Raw genomic sequence first — 21,118 nt, 5'->3', positions numbered from 1 at the left:
AAGCTGGAAGTGGCGCTGTGGCTCAAGTGGTAGAGCGCTAGCCTTGAGCTGAAGAGCTGAGGGACAGTGCCCAGGCCCAGAGTTCAGGCCCCACGACCAGGCCAAAAAAAGAAAAGAGGAAAAAAAACAATACAAAACAAAAAACAGCTGGGCGCTGGTGGCTCACGCCTGTAATCCTAGCTACTCAGGAGGCTGAGATCTGAGGATTGAGGTTCAAAGCCAGCCCGGGCAGGAGAGACCATGAGACTCCTATCTCCAATAAACCACCAGAAAACCGGAAGTGGCGCTGTAGCTCAAGTGGTAGAGTGCTCACCTTGAGCTGAAAAGCTGAGGGACAGTACCCAGGCCCAGAGTTCAAGCCCCACGACCGACTAAAAAAAGACAACTGGGCACTGGTAGTTCACACCTATAATCCTAGCTTCTCAAGAGGATGAGATCTGATGGTCTTCAAATTTCTAAGTCAGCCCAGGCAGGAAAGTCAGGAAAGTCCATGAGACTTTCATTAGCCATCAAAAAGCAAAAAGTGGGGCTGGGAATGTGGTTTAATGGTAGAGTGCTTGCCTAGCATGATGAAGCTCTGGGTTCGATTCCTCAGTACCACATCAGCAGAAAAAGCCAAAAGTGGCACTGTGGCTCAAGTGGGAGAGCACAGAGAGGCTTAGGGACAGTGCCCAGGCCCTGAGTTCAAGCCCCAGGATAGGCCCTCCCCCAAAAACAAACAAACAAAAAACACCAAAAAAACAAAAAAAGAAAAAAGTACAGTTTGACTCAAGTAGTAAAACACCAGCCTTGAGCAAAAAAGCTAAGGGACACTGCTCAGGCCCTGAGTTTAAGCCCAGTACTGGCACCAAAAAGAGCTGTCTCAAATGTACTCTACTCAAAGCCAATAACACATAATTAGATAACATACAAATACATGTAAGCCACACATGCTTAAGTCTGTCAGTACTGTCAAGGTATGGTTTGAGAAACAACTAGATCTGAGAATTCTTAGGGCTGGAGACAAGTGAGGGACATTGCACACTGCCCAAACTGTCTAATAACGGGCAGTATTAACACTCAAAGCAGCATGACAAGGCATATATGCCACCCCTAGCCAACTCCTCATCAGACTAGGGACTGGTTAGGGGAGCCCACTGTGGGATTCCAGGCACTTCTGGAATCACTTTTCTATTTTTGGAGCAGCTTACATTTCCCTTTGCCTTCTGGTTTACAAGGCCAAAGCAGCTGGATGCCTACTCAAGAAGAAGACAAGTATGCTCTTGACTTTCACTGCCTAGTGGCATCCAAGGGAAGGAGGGAAGTCTTATCAGATAAATAACTGTTCAACGGAGTCTAAGATCCCAAACCTCACTTTCTACTAGAAGTCGGAAAACCTGGCTTGGTCTCTATGCTTCATCCTATTATGGTTTGATTTGTGGACCCATGTTCTAACTGACCTATACACACACAAAATCCTCCAGCCAAGGTGGTAAGAGCTTATATAGGAAAGAGCCAAAAGGCTGAAGATATGACTTGAAGACTATGGTTGGCACTGTGGAAATAAAAAACCAAGAATGGAAGTTTTCTAGCAAGAGGCTGACTATAGTTACGAGCCTGGGAGGAGAGGACAACTCAGGAGTCACCAGGTGCCCTGAAAAGGGCACCCTCAGTGCATTCCGGACCCAAAGCCCAGTTGTTTCTCAAACCCTACCTTGACAGTACTGATGGATCTGCATGTGCGGTTTACATGTGTAATATGGAATCTGCCTCTATGTATTACTGGCTTTTAAAAGAGTACAGTAGAGACATCTGTGTACACCTGAGGCTTGAACTCTGGGCCTGAGCACGGTCCCTGGACTCACTGTCCAGTTCATGGCCCCAAACCAACATTACCGTTTTTCCAGCCTCTTTTTCTTACCAAACTCCCCAAAATTGGAGCCTTAAGGGACTTCAATGTACATCCAATCCAAATCCTTCCTTTTAGGGAAAAGGAAACTGAGACCCAAGGTCACACAGTCAGAGAGAGGCAAAGCAAGGACTTGAAACTGGCTCTGTGGCCACCAGGGTTCCAAACACCATTCCCTTCCGGGTTTTCTCCATTGGTGACCTCCCACCACCACTCCAGACCCTAATTTCCACCTCATCACCCCAACTCCGCAAGCTCCGAGCCCATCCGAAGCTCATTGCCAAGGGTATTTCTCCACGTGCTTCCTTCCAAACCTCTCACCCACTCATTTCCTCCTTTCAGCTCCATCCCAGGTGATGAGATTCCCCTTTTCCAAACCACGTTCTATGCCCAGTCCAAAACTGCCCCCTGGCCCCCTCCTCCGTCCGGCCCCCGGGGCCCGTCTGCCCGGGAGGCCCCGCCCCTCGCCGTCTCCCCACTTCCCTCCGCAGCTGCACTCACGCCCCGGCCCCTCTCACCGGTAAAGCCGCTTAGTGTGGAGGACCTTTGCTTCGGGCTCGCTGCTCTCCCCTGCAGGGGGACCTTGGCTCATGGTGCCCGGGTCCAGGGGCAACTCCTGGTCACAGGCCCCCGTCACCCACCACTCCCTCCTCCACTGCCGTCGCCGGCCGCAGGCGCCACTGCCGCCGGCCCTGCAAGGCCGCCATTGCTGTGAGGCGGCTCTTGCGGCAGCCCCGCCTCCGCCTGCGAAAGTCTCGCGATAACAGCTACACTGGCGCGGACTATTGGAGGGCTACTTACCAAATCTCGCGAAAAGCGTTTTCCCTCCCGGGAAGTTGCCAGAACTAAGTCTGGGCAGTCCGGCCTCTTTCCGGCTTCTCCAAACTCTGGAGAAAAACTTTATTGACAAATGTACCAGAGAAGGAACAGTGGCTAGCAGGTGGGCTCACAGCCAGGATCCTGACTTTGGTGTGCCCTAGTCCATCCTGAAGTGCACCCTTGGTGTCCTTTAACACCTCTTCCCCCACTCCCCACCCCCAATTTGAGCCAAGCCTCTTTCAGATTACTGGTTAGAATGATTCTAGTTACCCTATTCCAATAATTTAATTCTTTCAAGAAAAAGATGTGAGGCTGGGGATGTGGCTCAGTGGTAGAGTGCTTGCCTAGCATGCATGAAGTCCCAGGTTTGATTACACAGTACCACATAAACAGAAAAAGCCGGAAATAGCGCTGTGGCTAAAGTGGCAGTGCTGTCCTTGAGCAAAAGCAGCTCAGGGACAGTTCCCAGGCCCTGAGTGAAGCCCCAGGACTGGCAGAAGAAGAAGAAGAAAAAAAAGAATGTGTATATGAAAGTTTTCCTTAAAAAGAGCTAAACATCGGGGCTGGGAAGGTGGCTCAGTGGTAAAGTACTTGCCTTGCATGCAGGAGGCCCTAGGTTTGATTCCTCAGCACCACATAAGCAGAAAAAGCCGGAAGTGGTGCTGTGGCTCAAGTGGTAGGCTTGAGCTGAAGAGCTGAGAAACAGTGCCAGGCCCAGAGATCAGGCCCCACGACCGGCAAAATAAAAATAAATAAATAAATAAATAAAAGAGCAAAACATTGCATAGGACTAAGGCTCTGGAAGGCATAGCACTTATATCAAACATGTCCAGTGTGTAGATCCATCTCTCACCAGACCAGCAAACATTCACTAAACACCTACTTGAGTTCTAGCCACAGTAGAGGGGTCTGGGAACAATGAGCAAGCTAGATGCTGTCCCTGCCCTCAAAGCTAAAATGACTTCAGGGTAAAGTCTCTAGACTAGAAGCCACTCCCTTATATTTCTGCCCCTTTAACCCCTCATTAGAAAGATTATTTCTGGGAGGTAGGATTGTAGCTCAGAAAGATTACTTCTGGGAGATAGGAGATTGTGAACTGCCTGCCTACCAAGCTTGAGGCCCTGAAGCCCAAAGAATAAACCATAGTACAGCCCTACCAAAAAAAAAAAAATCAGGGGGAAGGTGAGGGATGTAACTCAGTGGAAGTGTTTCTCACTCAGGACCTCATTCTCTTATTTAGGTTTTTCCACTCAGGGTTGGCATGAGCAGCACCTTCAATTTTGTTTTGTTTAGTTTTTTTTTGCTGGTTAATTGGAAGTAAGAGTCTCTGATTTGTCTGCCAAGGCTGCTCCATTCTCCTGAGTAGCTAGAATTACTGGCTAGAGCCACAGATACTACGTTTCAGTTGCTTTCTTAACCTTAAAGCTAAGCTATAAAGAAACGTTCTGAAGTTATTTTGGGAAGGGAAATTGATAGAGGGGTTAGATTAATTGAAATGCATTGTAAACATGTGAAAATTTAACAGTAATAATGGAATTCTCCTCACCCCCACCTCTGTATAACTAATGTAAGCTAATTTAAAATAAAACAACAACAACAAAAGGCAAGGTGTTTGAGGACCTGTGTACATAGTATAATCTTTCTGTTCCTGAAATAGCAAAAAAAAAAAAAAAAAATGTACCTACCCACTGACTTTTCACTTGCAGTTCCTCCAACTGGAACACTAATGCTCAAGCTTTTCTATTAGGTGTTGGTTCAAATGTCACTTTTATTAAAGAGGATTATCCTACAGAAATTATTGCATTGCTGTAATTGTATTATTTATTATCTGTTACCTCAATAGAACATAAGCTCAAAAGAGTAGAGACCTTGATTGTCATTTTATTTTCTTTTGTCTTGCCCAAAATAGTGGGTAGCTTAATAATAAATGCTCAATAAACACTTACTGTTTTTCTAGGGATCCCAAACAATTCCAAATGCTCTTTGGTATACACATAAACCCATTTTTCTCCCTCTACTTTCTTGAGTTTGGAACTCTTAAATATCCAGGTACCTAAAATACAAACTTATCTCTATGCCCCACTGCAACTTAATTTAGAGAGGATAATTTCCTCCTCAGAAGCTTTTTCTTTTGGCAGATCAGCAAGGTAGGGCCTGCCCCTTTAATCTGGGCGCCACCTGTTCTGGTCAAACAGGTTTGGAGACTTGAGTAAGGCCAAAGAGACAGGAATACTTGCAAAGCCAGCAGGGAGCTGGGCAGTTCTCTTCTGGCTGTTGGGACCTACCATCTCTCTCCAGGTGAAAAGTAAGAGGGTTTCATGAGTCCAAATGGCTTGGGCAGGAGATACCTTGAGGTAAGAGAAGGGAAGCAGTGAAATAAAGGGTGACAAAGAGAGAAGGCTTGGGAGACAGCCATATTAGACCTAACTCAGAATGGACAGATTCATGTTCTGGGAGATGGATGATGTAGTTAGTGAGAATTTCAAAGCTGACCAAGCAGATAGATTAGATTAGAGAGGAAAGAACTCAGTGTCCTGCAACAGCCAACTCCTTGTAACAGATTTATTGGCAAGTCATTGCTATCATTTGCTAGGAGAGTTCCAAGCAGGGAGATATAGAGAGAAGGGGAGAAGGGACAGTAGATGGGCAACTTCTCTCTCTACAGGAAAATCTCCGGTGAAAAGGGAGTTCTAGACAAAACTGAAGATACTTCCTCTTCATTCCATTCCTGCATTAAGCTGGACCATAAATCCAGGGGTTTTGGTGGAGGGAGTGGAAGGCATGGGTTGGGCTGAGGATACAGCTGCCAGGATCTGTGCCCCCCTGACTCACAGTTGTCCTGCTAGATGGCATTTGATGTTGAAAGGGTGACTCCATTTCAGCTGCTCACTGTCTTGCTCCTCCTCCTCTTTCAACACTGTCTTCCTCTTCACCTTGTTCTCTCCAAGGTGTCAGAAGGGCACGAAGCTCATGAGGTCAGTGGCCTAAAGAGTTCCAGTTCTGAAGGACTGTTGTAAGTAAAAGCCAAAAGATGGGCTTCTGACAGACCTCCCCTCTGCTCCCTCCAGGATGACGTGACCTTATGGTAGACACCAGAACTGAGGCCCCAGGATGACAGAACCTGAAACTCTGGCCTTGCTGGAAGTGAAGGGGTCTGAGGCCCCGGAGAAGAATTCACCTCAGGCTTTGGTTTCTAATAGCCAGAAGCCAGAGGGGGAAGATAAGGATGAGTCTCTTGGAATTGAATCCCTCACAGTGGAGTCTTCAGTTGGATTGCCCATGGCCAGAGAGGGGACTGAGGATGGTCTAGACAGTACAGTAAGTGAAGCTGCTACTTTGCCTTGGGGGACTGACCCCCCACCTAGTGCCCTGTTCCCAGATCCACCAGGCTGGCGGCAGCACATTGAGCCAGAGCCCCTTGAATCAGAACCACCTAGTAAGTCAGAAGAGTTATCCAAAGATGATGCCAACCTTCTGCCTGAGAAGGTGGCCCGGGCCTTTGTGCCTATTGACCTACAGTGCATTGAGCAGCATCCGCAGGAAGATCTCATTTTGCGCTGTGAGGTGGGCCAGGGTGATCATCGGAACTTCCTGTCCACCAGAGCTACCCACCCTGAGCCCCTAGAGCGCAAGTGGTCTGAGGCAGTTGTGAAGCCACCTGGCCGGTCCTGTGGAGGCTGTGGGAGCTGTGGAGGCCGTGAGGGTCTGAGAGCTGTGGCTTCAGTGGTGGCTGCCCTCATCCTCTTCCCCTGCCTGTTGTATGGAGCATATGCCTTCCTGCCCTTCGATGCTCCACGGCTGCCCACCATGAGTTCCCGCCTGGTCTACACGCTGCGCTGTGGAGTCTTTGCCACTTTCCCCATTGTGCTAGGTGAGTCTGGGCCCTGTGAAAAAAAGGGGGGATTGGGGATATGGATATGGCCTGCCTGGCAAGACAAGGAAAGTTCTGTTTCCTTAGTCTGAACCCCTTAGGGCCTCCCATACTTGTCACTCTGTATGCCTTTCTCTTCTACAGATTGTGTAGAGCCCATGCCCGTTCTCCCTTCACTGTGAACTCTTCCTACTATGGCTCCCTCCTCCTGCCTGTTCTGACCCTATGTGCTTCCCAATCCCACCCAGGGCTCCTGGTCTATGGGCTGAGCCTGTTCTGCTTTTCTGCTCTGCGGCCCTTTGGAGAGCCAAGGAGGGAAGTAGAGATCCACCGGCAGTATGTGGCCCAGTCAGTCCAGCTCTTCATCCTCTACTTCTTCAACCTGGCTGTGCTTTCTACCTACCTGCCCCAGGATACCCTCAAGCTGCTCCCTCTGCTCACTGGTCTTTTTGCCATCTCCCGGTGAGTAGGGGCTGAAGGGAGGGGGAGCAATGGGAGAAGTGATGGAGGTGATAGTGCTAGAGGACCCAGCCATCTGAGTGTCCAGAAAGCCAAGGGTCCTGGATGTAGGTTCAGGAGAGATGTCTTCTTTCACTCTTGCACCTGACTTTACTGGATAGTAAGTAATCAAGCTCTTATTTTACTATGGCAAGTTATTTCAGAGACATATATGCCAACATAGATCTAGAAAGCTTTCAAAAGCCATTTAGTTACTTTGGTGCTGGGGATAGAACCTGAGGCCTCATGAGCTTTATCGCTAAGCTCTAAGGTATTTTTAATATGAATTTCTGCTCACCAAAGGGAAGATGCCTTTTTTTTTTTGCTGGTCCTGGGGCTTGAACTCAGGGTTTAGGCTTTGTCCCTGAGCTTCTCTGTGCTCAAGGCTAGCATTCTACCACTTCCGGTTTTTATGTGTTACTGAGGAATTGAACCCAGGGCTTCATGCATGCTAGGCAAGCACTCTACCACATTCCCAGCCCCAGAAGATGCCTTTTAATTTCTGAACCCAAGTATAGGTCTCTTTTTAAATATTTACTCTGTTGTCTTCAATGCAGGATTGTATATAGCCTTAAATGCTAAAATATTCTTCCTAGTGAGTTAAAATTAGTCTTCTTGTCACTTCTGATTGTAGTCTAGTGGTCAGCTCTCCCTCTTGACCATCATGCAGACATACATATTCTCAGTAGATTTTCTCAAGATAATTATGACTCTGTTCCTATAACTGAATCACCTTCATCTGACTCAGGAATACTGAGCTGAGATAGAAATTGGCTTAAGGGCTGTGATTGTAGCTTAGTGGTAGAATGCTTGCTTAGCATGCATGAAGCCCTGGGTTTGAGTCCTCGGAACCAGAGAAACAGAAAAAGCCGGAAGTGGTAATGTGGCTAGAGTGCTAGCCTTGAGCAAAAGAGACTCAGGGACAGTGCTCAGACCTTGAATTCAAGCCCATGGACTGGCAAAAAAAGAAGTTGGCTTAAGCAGTAAGAATCATCAGGGAGTTAAAGTGAAACTTTGCATTTGTCTATTCCATGTCCCAGTTTACAAAGGGAATTACAACAGCCTGAGGGACATGAGTTGCTCAGATCTGTCAGCAGCAATGGCAGGACTAGAATCCAGACCCACTCCATCTCCTAACTAGGGTCCTTTTTCTTTACCATCAGCAAGTTTTCTATTCATATGGTATCTTGGTTTCATCATCTATAAATGGAATTGTTGTGAATAAATGAGTTAATTCACATAAAGGTGCTTAAACAATCTGGTACTTGGTTAAGTGCTCCCTACATGTGAAGTCAACATATGCTGCTTCCTCCAGCAGTAGAAGCATTATCTCTGTGTGTGTGTGTGTGTGTGTGTGTATGTATGTGCATACTGGTACTGTGGCTTGAACTCAGGGCCTTACACTCTCATTTGGCTTTCTCTAGTCAAGGCTAGAGTTGTACCCTTTATGTCATAGCTCCATTTCCAACTTTAGTTAATTGGAAGTAAGTCTCTTAGATTTGTTTGACTCCAGGCTGTCTTCAAATCTCAATCCTGATTTCAGTCTCCTGAGTAGCCAGTATTACAAGTGTGAGCCACCAGTGCCTTTCAAAAAAACTTTTTGAGCTGGGTGCTAGTGGCTCACACCTATAATCCTAGCTACTCAGGAGGCTGAGATCTGAGGATTGTAGTTCAAAGCCATCCTGGGCAGGAAAGTCCATGAGATTTTTTTCCAATAAACCACCAGAAAATTGAAAGTGGCACTGTAGCTCAAGTGGTAGAGTGCTCGCCTTGAGCTGAAGAGCTGAGGGACAGCACCCAAGCCCAGAGTTCAAGCCCCACAACCCAAAACAAAACAAAAAACCCTTTTTGAGGACTGGGAATGTGGCTTAGTGGTAGAGTGCTTGCCTAGCATGCATAAAGCCCTGATTTGATTCCTCAGTATATGAACAGTAAAAGCTACAAGTGGTGCTGTGGCTCAAGTGGCAGCACACTAGCCTTGAGCACAGAGCAGCTCAGGGACAGCACCCAAGCCCTGAATTCAAGCCCCAGAACCAGGAAAAAAAAATTGGTGCCGGGCATTGGTGGCTTACACCTATAATCCTAGCTTTCAGGAGGCTGAGATCTGAGGATTTCAGTTCAAAGCTGGCCCAAACAGGAAAGTTCTGAGACTCCTATCTCCAACTAGCCACCAGAAAACTGGAAGTGGAGCTGTGGCTCAAAGTGGTAGAGTGATAGCCATAAGCAAAAGAGCTTGGGGACAGGGCCCAGGCCCTGAGCTCAAGCCCCATAACTGACCCCCCCCCAAAAAAAAAATGTGTTGGCACTAGGGCTTGAACTTAGGGCCTGAGTGCTATCCCTTAGCTTTTTCCAATCAAGAGTGGAACTCTAGTACTGGACCACAGCTCCACTTCTGGCTTTTTGTTGGTTAATTGGAAATACAAGTCTCACAGTCTTTCTTGTTTGGGCTTGCTTTGAACCATAATCTTCGGATCTGACTCCTCGGTAGCTAGGATTACAGGCATGAGCCACTAGCATCCATTTTTTTTTCTTTTCTTCTTTTGCCATTCCTGGGGCTTGAACTCTAGGTCTAGGCACTGTCACTGAGCCTCTCTGTGCTCAAAGCTAGCACTCTACCACTTGAGCCATAGTGCCATTTCCTGCTTTTTCTGTTTATGTGGTACTGAGGAATCGAACCCAGGGCCTCATGCATACTAGGCAAGCTCTCTACCATTAAGCCGCATTCCCAGCCCACTTTAGTTGTTTTTAAAAGTACCAGCCACACACACTCCCAATTGCCTTCTTCACTCTCTATAACTTTCAGTTTTTGCCAACTAGCTGGTCCCTGGAAAGTAGGTTAACTTTTGCCATGCCCTCTGCAGGCTGATATACTGGTTAACCTTTGCTGTGGGACGCTCCTTCCGAGGCTTTGGCTATGGTTTGACATTCCTGCCCCTGCTGGCCATGCTGGTGTGGAACTTCTACTACATGTTCGTGGTGGAACCCGAGCGCATGCTCACGGCTTCTGAGAGTCGCCTGGACTACCCTGACCATGCCCGATCTGCCTCTGACTACAGGCCCCGTTCCTGGGGCTGATCCATGGGATGCCAGCAAGGTGGGCCACCACACTCCTCAACCAGCAGCAGACCTGGGCTTTGCCCCATCCCTAGAACTTCAGTAGGGGGAACTCTGTTGTTCCTCATAGGAGTTCTGCCTGGACTGACCTTTGCTCTTCATTTATCCACAGCTGCCCTTTACTTATTTTTTTTTTGGTCAGTTGTGGGACATAAACTGTAGGCCTGGGCGCTGTCCCTCAGCTCTTCAGCTCAAGGCTAGTGTTCTACCACTTGAGCCACAGCACCACTTCTTGCTTTTTCTGCTTATCTGGTGCTGAGGAATTGAACCCAGGGCCTCATGCGTGCTAGGCAAGCACTCTACCACTGAGCCACCTTCCCAGCCCCTGCCCTTTACTATGGAAGCCTGGGATAGTCCTAGAGAGGGATTTTTTTTTTTTTTCAGGGAAAGAGGTGGACAGCCATGCCCCTTAAGGATGTTGAGGACAAGGACCAAGACTAGTAGGAAAGGAATAGTTCCTCTCTGAGCAGCCTCCACAACTGCTACTAGGACCCACCAATGCTGGACTCTGCCCTGCTCCTCAGCTTTTAGTGAGTAGGGGACAGACCACAGCTAAACCTAGAAGGTCTCAAATCAGAACTCAAGGTAATTGGAAAACTTGCCCATGCCAAAGGACAAAGAATGGCATTGGATCACTTATGGATTTTCATGCTTGAACCTTCCTAGCTAGGTTCAAGACTCTACCACAGGCCTTAAGGACCTTTAGCATCAGTCAAGACTATTAATGCTGCTGCCCCAACCAAGGATGATGCTTCCTCCCTTCCAACTTATGTAGGTCTCTGACATCTTATCTCCAAAATTCATACTTCCCATGGGAGAAGAGTAGCTAGGGAGACCTGTCTCCCAAGAAGGTTTTGTGCAGTATTTGTCTGGGGACGGTTGGAAAGGTGTAGTGGCTAATGTTAGCCCAGTATGAGTGTGAATATGTGTGCATGCATGCCAAACAATAAATTACTACCATAGTCTTCGTTGGTTCTTTCTTCTTGTTTACCCATACTCCAGTCTCATGTTTGTCTCTGTATGATTCAGACTATACCAATTACCTCCTAGTTTCACATGGCAGAGGGTGGCTAGAAGGAGCCTTGGTTCAATGGGGAGAGAGAACTAGCCTGGTAAGGACATGGACCTCAAACAAATTTGCCTTCCAAGCCCATGTCAGGCTTCCCATTCCCTAGAACCAGCCCCAACCCAACCATTCACATTTTAAGGAAACTTATAGGAATAAAAATGTGTATTTCATGCCTTCCAGGGAAACCACCCAATCACTCATTGAAGCCTTCAAGGCTCATCCAAGAGATATAGGGGGTGGGGAAAATGACACAAGGAGTCAGCACCAACAAAATCTTGCCTTTAGCAATAAGTGTGGCCCTGCCTCCTCATCCTAGGTATGAAGGAAGTCCCACCTGGGAGCACCCAGGAAGTTGAGGCTGATTTTTGAGGTTCTGTAGAAAAGCATGATGGGAGAGGGGAAGGGCCAGGTGGAATACTGAACTTCCAACCTCCAGCAGATTGAGGCACAGCAAGGCAAGTCCAATAATGCCTTTCTTCTAACATAGTAGATCTCAGTTTATAGCTTGGTACTCTGAGTACTGCTTATGGCGTAGCAGTAGAATCAGGCCTCCTCCCAGCAACATGAGTCCTGGTGCACCCAGGGCCACTGCCATGATTCCCAGGACTAGCGGAGACAAGGCATCCAGTGGAGGGGGTCCTACACCCAGAAGCATCGACCTAGAGCAAGAAGGTTGAGAGAGATGTAAACAGGTTTAGGAGGGAAGACTGGGAGGCTCAGCCCCCTTTCATTTTGGCCTCTATAAGTCCTGGCTCTTACCAGCTGAGGTAGTATTGGTCCCAGTAACCAGGGCCTCTAGAAGTCCCAAATGTCAGATTGAAGACACAAAAGCTGTTCTGAGATCCACCAAAGAAGGCTTGGACAATGGGTGACTTTGGGAGAGAGTATTCTGAGGTGGGGTGAAGAGGGGAAGCATGGCAGGGTAGAGCTGATTCTCGGTTTCCCTGCTTCTGGGAGAAAGCCACTGGTCTCCACTGCATGAAGCCAGATGGGAGGGAGCCCCACAGCAACTGGTCCAACTGAGGAGAAAGGCAAATGAGGTAAGGTGAGGGGTATCAACCTGTGCCCAACCTTTCTATTCCCCCATCTCTTCCTGACTCATCTGTGACTAGTACAGGCAGTATGTTTGCTAAGAGCATGGTTCTATAACTATTTATACCAGGGCTCAATCTCTTGTATGTCTAGAAGCTGGTAGGCACTCCCTCATATTAGGAACCAGTGGAGATCCCAACCAGCAAAGCATAAGTTATAATGCACTGCCTTACATCTTTTTCTCTTAAGTGCAGAGGAGGTAGGAGTTGGGCTGGGAATGGATGGATTTGTTACACAGTGCCTGAACTTGAAGGAGAGAGATCTGTTGCTGAAATGATAAATAGCTGAATAATTTTCTGAGGTCCCAATAGGCTCCCACCCACATTCCCATCTGTCTACTCCCTTAGAAGTCTGACCTGGAAGACAGAAGGTGTATATTCGTCATCAATGGAGTGCTGCTCCTGCATTGAGGGGCAGTCAGGGCCCTGCCCCAAAGTGGCTACCTCTAGCCCAAACAGTGAGTGGTTTCCTCGGGGAGAGGCTCCAACCAGGGCCACTTCTAGCTGGCAGGTTTCTGCTGTGTGCAGAAGGCGTGGGGGTTGGGCAGGTCGACCAGATCTGGAAAATGCCTGAACCTAGGAAGAAAAGGTGAAGAAGAAAACTGAATACCTATGCTTGAAGGCTACTCTCATAATCAACTCCCACCTTCATAAACCAGCCTTTTGAGTTCTCTCACTCCTACCTTGAAAGTCAAGCTGCCATTGGCAAAAGCCTTGGTTGGGTCATGCGTAGGGAAGCCTCGAAATGTGGCACTCAGGGTGGCAGGATCCAGTGAATCAGTGATGTTGTTCCAGGAGAACTCAGCCAGGGAATATGGAGGATATGGTTTTCCTGGGAGCTGCGCTGCTGCCTCAGACATGTTGGTGCTGTCAAACTCAAGCAGCTGGTGATGGGTTGGGTAAAACTGGGTTTGCCTTAAGTCTTTCCTGAATCACTCCTCCCATGCATCCACTCCATTAGGCGATTTGTCTTTCTCACATACTTTCTTTTACACACACACACACACACACACACACAGAGTCCCTCCCACTACACACCCATTCTTCTTTTTTGTTGTTGGTTGTGGGGCCTGAATTCTGGCCTGGGCGCTGTCCCTCAGCTCTTCAGCTCAAGGCTAGTGCTCCTACTTAAGCCACAGCGCCACTTCCAGCTTTTTCCACTTATGTGGTGCTGAGGAATCAAACCCAGGGCCTGCATGCGAGGCAAGCACTCTACCACTGTGCAACCTTCCAGCCCACACCCATTCTTCTTTTTTTTTTTGCTGGTCATGGGGCCTGAACTCTGGGCCTGGGCGCTCTCCCTCAACTCTTCAGCTCAAGGCTAGCGCTCTACCACTGGAGCCACAGCACCACTTCCGGCTTTTTCTGCTTATGTGGTGCTGAGGAATCAAACCCAGGGCCTCATGCATGTGAGGCAAGCACGCTACCACTGAGCCACTTTCCCAGCCCCCACACCCATTCTTCTTGATCGAGTCTCCCAACTTCCTCACCCTGGTGAAGATAAGGGCAGAAGAAAACTGAATGCTGTCCTTTGGAAGTACCATCAGACCCCCATCAGGATTAGGGGATAGCAGGCAGGTCCAGTTGACTTTCAGGACACTATGGGGAGTGTTGGTGGCCACCAACACCACTGATGGAGGACCCAGGCTGCTCCACACATAGTGCAGGGTGGAATTGGTGCCCACTGCCCGGATATGAAGCAGGTTCTGGGGGAGGTCTGGCCAGCCAGGGATAACCTCCAGAGATACCTGGAACATGGAATAGTTGAGAGGGGACAGGATTGGAGAAAGACAGGCAAAGAAGCTTGAGGGCTGGGAAAGGGGTTTGGGCAATGCCAGGGAAGGTGTAAGATCTTGGGGGCCCAGGAATAAGAAATGTGTGTGCTACCTAAAGGGACCCTGGAGTATGCAGAAGGAAGGTGGAGAAAAGGATTTTTTCCCCTGGGGGGGTAAGAGGGATGTAAGACTATCCTCTGATCCTGATGTGAAGAGCATAGGACTGAGAAGGAAAAAAATTAAAATCCCAACCCTTGCATGAAGCTGAACTTGGGTCATCCAGGGTCCAGACTTCATTAGAACATAAGCCATCATACCTGCTTCTCTCTACAATCCTTTTCTATCACGCATGCTGCCCACTAGACTCCCTCTAAATTGGTGGAACATTTCTCTGCAAGCACCCTCCACACCCACCCCTCAGTTGTCCGAGGTTCCAGCCATTCTAGAAAGGTAGCATTTCCCGAAACCTCTATTGCTCCCACAGCCCTCACCTGGCGAGTCTCCTCCCCTAGCAGGCCAAATGGGGCTGCAGACAGAAGCAGACTTAAAAAGAGCACAGGGCTGGGGGCAAAATGCCCCCAACCCAGGCAGGGCTCCGCACAGCCCCACATGCGGCAAGTTTTGCTGGCGGAAGAGATACCAGTCACGTGACTCTGGTTCAGCTGATCCCTTTAGAGGGTGGGGCCACCTTACCAGTTCTTAAAGAGACCGCCTCCCTCACCCAGATTTCAGCTTGAGTTGGACAAAAGTCATAACGAAAGGTTGCTAATCCATAATTGGATTGGCAAACAAAGCATTCCAAACTAGATGTACAGGCATATTCTCCTTCCTCTCCTACCCATACAGTGCCACCAGTGTACCAGTGTATGCTGGTCCTAGAGCTTGAACTCAGGGACTGGGAACTGTAGCTGAGTCTTTTTTTTTTTTTTTGCCAGTTGTGGGGCTTGAAATCAGGGTCTGGGCACTGTCCCTGAGCTTTTTTGCTAAGTCTAGCACTCTACCACTTGAGTCATTGGACCACTTCTGGCTTCTTATGTGGTACTGAGGAATCAAACCCAGGGCTTTAAGCATGTTGGCAATCACTCTACCACTGAGTCACGTTTCTAGCCCCCCTTTTTTTTATTCTCAAGGCAAGCCCATTAACACTTGAGCCACAGATCCACTTACAGTTTCTGGGTGGTTAATTATAGATAAAATTCTCACAGACTAGCCGGGCGCTGGTGGCTCACGCCTGTAATCCTAGCTACTCAGGAGGCTGAGATCTGAGGATCACAGTTCAAAGCCAGCCCGGGCAGGAGAGACCGTGAGACTCCTATCTCCAATAAACCACCAGAAAACCGGAAGTGGCGCTGTAGCTCAAGTGGTAGAGCGCTCGCCTTGAGCTGAAGAGCTGAAGGACAGCGCCCAGGCCCAGAGTTCAAGCCCCACGACCGACAGAAAAAAAAAAAAAAAAAGAAAAAAAATTCTCACAGACTTTTCTGCCCAGGCTGGTTTTGGTGAAGTGTGAGCCTCAGTTCTCAGCCACCTGAGTAGCTAGGGTTACAGATGCAACCCAACACTGCCTATAAAGTGTCTTGATTTAAAAATCCAAATGCAATGTGAATAATATAACTCAGTGGAATTTTAGAACACGAATGTGAATTTAGAATGTGAATAATACAACTTTGTGGAATACTAGATCCACATTAAAGAATGTTTTCAGGTAAGATGGCAGACTCTAGGGCTCTTTTTGACAATTCAATATTTACTGTCAGGATAATAGTCAGGAAGGCAAGATTTTCATCCTGGAAGAGCCTGTAATTTTGTTGTGAAGAAGGTACCTAAGAAACTAGTATTTGCTAAAAGAGGCAATCACACCTGGCTGAATGCACTTTTTTGGCCAATTCTGGTGCTTGAACTCAGGGCCTGGGTACTGTCCCTGAGCTTCTTTTGCTCAAGGCTAGCATTCTATCACTGAGCCTCAGTGGTACTGAGGAATCGAACCTGGGGCTTCATGCATGCTAGGCAAGCACTCTACCACCAAGCCACATTTCAAGCCAGCCCTGAATGCACTTTTTTTTTTCTGTCAGTGGTGGGGCTTGAACTCAGTCTCGGTACTGTTCCTCAGCTCTTCAGCTCAAGGTGAGAGCTCTACCACTTAAACCACAATGCCACTTCCGATTTGCTGATGGTTAACTGGAGGTGATTCTTATGGAATTTCCTGCCTGGGCTGGCTTGGAAACGCGATCCTCAGATCTCGGCTTCCTGAATAGCTAGGATTACAGGTTTGAGCCACAGGTACCTGGCTTGCACTTTTTTTTTTGTTGGTGTTGTTGCTTAATTTTTTTTTAGTGGTACTGGGATTTGAACTGGGTTGGTTGTTTCCAATTATAGCTAGCCCTCTATGCTTAAGCTACACCTTCCATTTCCAGCCTTTTTTTTTTTTTTTTGGTTAGTCATGTGGCCTGAACTCTGTCCCTTAGCTCTTTAGCTCTTCAGCTAGAACTCTACCATTTGAGCCACAGCGCCACTTCTGGCTTTTTCTGCTTGTGGTACTGAGGAATTGAACCCAGGGCCTCATGCATGCAAGGCAAGCACTCTTACCACTGAGCCAGCTTCCCAGGCCCCTCCTCCCCTTTTTAACCTAATTATTTCAAGATCAGACCAGGGTGATCAGATCTCAGCCACCTGAATAGCTAAAAAATAGCTAGGATGATAGGTGTGAGCCACTGGTATGAATTAAGAAAAGAAATGTCCGTCTTTTTTCCCTGCTACCCCATTGCTTGTTGGTGCCAGTACTAGAGCTTGAACTCAGGGCACTGTCCGTTAGCTTTTTTACTCAAGGCTGGCACTCTACTTTGCTTTTTTGTGGTTAATTGGAGATGAATCTCATGGAATTTTCTGCCTGGTTAGCTTCAAGCCAAGATCTTCAAATCTAAGTCTCTGGAGTAGCTTGGGTTACAGGTGTGAGCTACCAGCACCCAGCTAAGTTTTTTCTTGCTTTGCCATGTGTGTATGTCCAAGTGCTGGGGCTTGAACTCAGGATTTGGGTATCTGAGCTTTATTTGCTCAAGGGTAGCATTCTACTACTTGAACCAAAACACCACTTCCAGCTTTTTCGGAAGTTTATTGGAGATAAGAGCCTGGCTTTGAACTGCAATCCTCAGATCTTAGCCTCCAGAATAGCTTGGGTTAAGGTGTTGAGTCACTAGCACCAGGCCTCTTTGTTGCTTTTGAGACTGTAATCCATACAGAGCCTAGGCTGGCCTCAAATTTTAAAACCTCCCTATAGCTGAGATCATGGGCATTTCACAAACTAAACATTGTCCTCCTATGTTGAGAGCCAACAGTAAAGCTCCACAGTAAAGATCATCTTGACCCTTGTGCTTGCTTGAAGGCACATACAAGAAATTGGCTTGGGCTGGGAAGGTGGCTCAGTGGTAGAGTGCTTGCCTCGCATGCATGAGACCTTGGGTTCAATTCCTCAGCCCCACATAAGCAGAAAAAGCCGGAAGTGGCGTTGTGGCTCCAGTGGTAGAGCGCTCGCCTTGAGCTGAAGAGCTGAGGGACAGCACCCAGGCCCAGAGTTCAGGCCCCATGACCGGAAAAAAAAAGTAAAAAATAAAATAAAATAAAGATACTGGCTTACTTGATAAACACCAGGTGCCCAGGATTGTTTTGTTATGTCTAGTCTGTTTTACATTTGAATAGTTGACCTTCTTTTTATGGTACTGTTTTTACTAAGCCTAAACAGCAGACCTCCCGACCCCATCCTTCGTCTTGGGTCTTTTTTTTTCTCATCCTTGCCCCCTAAATCAGGATTCCCTTTCGTTGCCGGCAGGCTCCAGCACTCCTATGCTTTTTTTTTTTTTTCCTGCCAGTACTGGACCTCATGCTTCCTTACTTAGCTGATGATCCACCATTTGAGCCACACTTCTAGTTCCAGGTTTGTCTTTTAGCCAACCCAGGCTGACTAAACCAAAACTCTCAGATTTAAGACTCCAGAGTAGCTGGGATTAAGATGTAAGTCCCCCAGTTGCCTTTTAAAAGTATAAACTCTGAGGCATGGTAAGCCAAATCTTAGCTGAACAGAGAATTTTTAGTAGCAGTGAGGAAATTAAGCCCTTCATCCCACTCAAAGACACAGGTTATAACAATTATTTGTCAGTCCTGGGCTTGAACTCAGGGCCTGGGCACTGTCCCTGAGCTTGTCTTGTTAATGGCTAGCAGCATACCACTTGAACCACAGCATTACTTCAGGCTTTTTCTGTTTATGTGGTACTGAGGAATCAAACTCAGGCCTTAATGCATGATAGGCAAGCACTCTACCACTAAGCAACATTCTCAGACCTATAGCACTTTTTTTTTTTTTTTGGCATGGGGCCTGAACTCTGGGCCTGGGTGCTGTCCCTCAGCTCTTCAACTCAAGGGGAGTGCTTTCCCACTTGAGTCACATTGCCACTTTTGGCTTTTTCTGTTTATGTGGTGCTGTGGAATTGAACCTAGTGCCTCATGCATGCAAGATACTCTACCACTGAGACACCTTCCCAGTCCCTCCCTGAGCCTTTTCTGCTTAGGGCTAGTGCTCCACTCCACTTGTGGCCCTTTTTTTTTTGGGGGGGGGGGGGGAGGGGTCTGGTCATGGAGCCTGAACTCTGGGCCTGGGCCCTGTCCCTTAGCTCTTTAGCTCAAGGGGAGTGCTCTACCATGTGAGCCACAGCACCACTTCCGGTTTTCTTTTTGCTTATGTGGTGCTGAGGAATTGAACCCAGGGCCTCATGCATGCAAGGCAAGCGCTCTACCACTGAGTCACCTTCCTAGCCCTGGCCTTTTTGTTTTTTTGTCAGTTGTGAGGCTTGAATTCAGCCTGGGCGCTGTCCCTCAGCTCTTCAGCTCAAAGCTAGTGCTTACTACTTGAGCCACAGCACCACCAGTTTTCTGGTGGTTTACTGGAGGTAAATCTCAGACTTTCCTGCCTGGGCTGGCTTTGAGCCATGATCCTCAGATCTCAGCCTCCTGAATAGCCATGATTATAGGCCACCAACACCCAGCTCACTTCTGGCTTTTTGGTGGTTTACTAGAGATAAAAGTTGCTGGCCTGGTTTTGAACTGCAATCCTCAGATCTCTGCCTCCTAAGTAGTGAGGAATACAGGCCTGAGCCATGGGTACCCAGCTGTGTGTGCACTTGTGCTAAAGCTCAAACGCAGAGCCTGTCCCTTAACGTTTTTGCTCAAGGTTATCATTCGAGACGTAGCTCCACTTTGGCTTTTTGGTGGTTAATTGGATAGAAGTCTGAAGGGTTTTCCTGCCTTGGTTGGCTTTGAACCTAGTATTAACAATTACAGGCATGAGGGGCTGGGAAGGTGCCTCAGTGGTAGAGCGCTTGCCTTGTATGCATGAGGCCCTGGGTTCGATTCCCCACAGCACCACATAAGCAAAAAGAAAAAAAGCCAGAAGTGGCACTGTGGCTCAAGCGGTAGAGCGTTAGCCTTGAGCTGAAGAGGGACAGTGCCCAGGCCCAGAGGTCAGCCCCCACGAACGGACCCCCCAAAAACAAAAACACAATTACAGGCACGAGCCATTGGCACCCTATCTTATCGTCACTGGAAGGATGTTAGAAAATATAAGATGTCTGGAACATGTACTAGTTAAATAACACGTACACTATTGTACTACCAAGTAGTCAACTTAATACAAGTTCAGAAGTTAGGGAGATTAGTAAGGCTCAATGTATGAATCATTGAGGATAAAGGGAAAAGTGGCAAGCCTTGTTGACAAAAGGACAAGGAAGAAATCAAGTAAATGCCAACTCCATCACAGGCTATTATTCATAAACTCCCCCCCCCATGATAAAAAAGAAGTTTCATTACATGTCCCCAAGGACAAATGCCAGAGCCTTTGCCTGGATTTGGGTGTGGCCCTATACACAACCAGAACACCTTGGTTTAGGCAGGTTCCTTCTGTTCTTTGGGTGGTAGGTACAAAGGAGTGCTGTTTCTTCCTTCTACTGTGAAGTATGAAAAACAGTCCTTCAAGAAGGCAAGAAGATTTAATGGCCTCATTCCTGTATTCCCTTGCTCCCCAGTAAGGTGTTCTATCTTCTCCCACTTTGACAGGAGGTAGAGATATGACCCAAGGTTGAAAAACACATAACACCTTTCTCAAATGACTTAGATTTAATCATCGGAAGCAAACTATTTAAGCTTACAATAGAGAAGAATTACATGTCAGTGCCTTTTGCAAACTGAGCTGGGACAGAAAAGGGATTTGGGGCTGTTCCTCAACCTGATCCCTTTCAAACAAAGACATCCACAGTGTTCCTGGCAAACTGGCTCAGGAAAGGGGGAGACTGCTGTTTCTGAGCATTGAAGTCGCCTTGTCCACCACTCACTCCTGGCCAGCATCAGGAGCCCCACCTTGCCTGCTCTGGTCATCACCTTTCTTTTTGTGACCTGAGACGATGTCATCAATCCGAAGCAGTAGAACTGCCGTCTAGAAGAAAAACCAGTCCCGAAGAGGTGAGTAGAGAATGGAAAGGCTTTTTAAAAAAATTTTTACATCAACTTTATTTTCATAGCAACCTGTGTGAATTAAAACCTCACATTGACAACTGTTGTAGCAATCATATTCCTTCTTACATGTACCAAAATCTCATATGAGCAATGAGTTCTGGGTTGCAGAAGAGGATTTACTGGTTGCACCTGTTTATAAGGCCTTGTTACAAATTAAAACAAAGACACACACAAGGGCTCCTTTAAAAAAGATTTATCCTCTAGCTCCTTCCACTGAATTACCATTTTATCTGAAATTTACCTTTTCAGTCTTGAATGTAAAATAAATGCAGTTCCTAAGCAAAAGATGTAGTTCTGCTGTGTAAACTAAAGACTAAGTAGAGAAATAGAATAAATTCCTTAGAAGATCTTTGGAGGAGGGGTTGAGAAGGTGGCTCAGTGGTAGAGCGCTTGCCTTGTATGGATGAGGCCCTGGGTTTGATTCCCAAGCACCACATAAGC

The 21,118-nt window shown here is 47.5% G+C and overlaps 4 protein-coding genes across 7 annotated transcripts in view; 1 reads left to right on the top strand and 3 right to left on the bottom strand.

The window, feature by feature from the left end:
- The window catches only part of Smg5 (SMG5 nonsense mediated mRNA decay factor), a 35,152-nt gene extending 32,524 nt beyond the window's left edge, over window positions 1-2,628 (bottom strand). Inside the window, exon 1 of one of the 3 annotated variants that reach the window (XM_013030652.1) lies at window positions 2,407-2,628. In XM_013030652.1, coding sequence (XP_012886106.1) covers window positions 2,407-2,480 — 74 coding nt within the window. In that variant the 5' untranslated portion in view covers window positions 2,481-2,628. The remainder of the gene's footprint in view (window positions 1-2,406) is intronic. The other 2 variants (XM_013030651.1, XM_013030654.1) reach the window with 2 other exon arrangements.
- Window positions 2,629-4,921: 2,293 nt separating this feature from the next.
- Window positions 4,922-11,131, top strand: Tmem79 (transmembrane protein 79). 2 transcript variants are annotated; one of them, XM_013030550.1, is made up of 5 exons: window positions 4,922-5,005; window positions 5,776-6,578; window positions 6,827-7,040; window positions 9,938-10,170; window positions 10,575-11,131. In XM_013030550.1, the coding sequence occupies exons 2-4, from the start codon at window positions 5,819-5,821 to the stop codon at window positions 10,149-10,151; spliced, it is 1,188 nt and encodes a 395-aa protein (XP_012886004.1). In that variant the 5' UTR covers window positions 4,922-5,005; window positions 5,776-5,818; the 3' UTR covers window positions 10,152-10,170; window positions 10,575-11,131. The 2 variants fall into 2 exon arrangements, with proteins under 2 accessions (XP_012886004.1, XP_012886005.1); XM_013030551.1 differs by having other exon boundaries at window positions 4,938-5,012.
- Window positions 11,132-11,406: 275 nt separating this feature from the next.
- On the bottom strand, window positions 11,407-14,744 carry Glmp (glycosylated lysosomal membrane protein). Its single transcript, XM_013030522.1, has 6 exons — window positions 14,617-14,744; window positions 13,841-14,098; window positions 13,034-13,234; window positions 12,708-12,926; window positions 12,019-12,278; window positions 11,407-11,918 (listed from the first exon to the last, which is right to left on the bottom strand). Exons 1-6 carry the CDS (start codon window positions 14,734-14,736, stop codon window positions 11,753-11,755), a joined length of 1,224 nt encoding a protein of 407 aa, XP_012885976.1. The 5' UTR covers window positions 14,737-14,744; the 3' UTR covers window positions 11,407-11,752.
- Window positions 14,745-20,262: 5,518 nt separating this feature from the next.
- The window catches only part of Cct3 (chaperonin containing TCP1, subunit 3 (gamma)), a 31,407-nt gene continuing 30,551 nt past the window's right edge, over window positions 20,263-21,118 (bottom strand). Inside the window, exon 9 of the mRNA XM_013030516.1 lies at window positions 20,263-20,597. Within this exon, the coding sequence (XP_012885970.1) occupies window positions 20,493-20,597 (105 nt within the window). The 3' untranslated portion in view covers window positions 20,263-20,492. The remainder of the gene's footprint in view (window positions 20,598-21,118) is intronic.

This window comes from Dipodomys ordii, unplaced genomic scaffold (genome assembly GCF_000151885.1).
Source record: "Dipodomys ordii isolate 6190 unplaced genomic scaffold, Dord_2.0 Scaffold131, whole genome shotgun sequence".
In the NCBI taxonomy this organism is placed as follows: domain Eukaryota; kingdom Metazoa; phylum Chordata; class Mammalia; order Rodentia; family Heteromyidae; genus Dipodomys; species Dipodomys ordii.
The sequence above is the reverse complement of the archived record's forward strand: the minus strand, read 5'-3'. Positions and strand labels throughout refer to the sequence as shown.

Excerpts from the sequence above, each read along its gene's own strand:
- Glmp (XM_013030522.1), bottom strand. The coding sequence starts at position 14,736 with ATGTGGGGCTGTGCGGAGCCCTGCCTGGGTTGGGGGCATTTTGCCCCC. Across the intron at positions 14,099-14,616 it reads TAGGGGAGGAGACTCGCCAG|GTATCTCTGGAGGTTATCCC; the intron begins GTGAGGGCTGTG and ends TCCATGTTCCAG. Across the intron at positions 11,919-12,018 it reads GACCAATACTACCTCAGCTG|GTCGATGCTTCTGGGTGTAG; the intron begins GTAAGAGCCAGG and ends TTCTTGCTCTAG.
- Tmem79 (XM_013030550.1), top strand. The coding sequence starts at position 5,819 with ATGACAGAACCTGAAACTCTGGCCTTGCTGGAAGTGAAGGGGTCTGAG. Across the intron at positions 6,579-6,826 it reads CACTTTCCCCATTGTGCTAG|GGCTCCTGGTCTATGGGCTG; the intron begins GTGAGTCTGGGC and ends AATCCCACCCAG. Across the intron at positions 7,041-9,937 it reads GGTCTTTTTGCCATCTCCCG|GCTGATATACTGGTTAACCT; the intron begins GTGAGTAGGGGC and ends TGCCCTCTGCAG.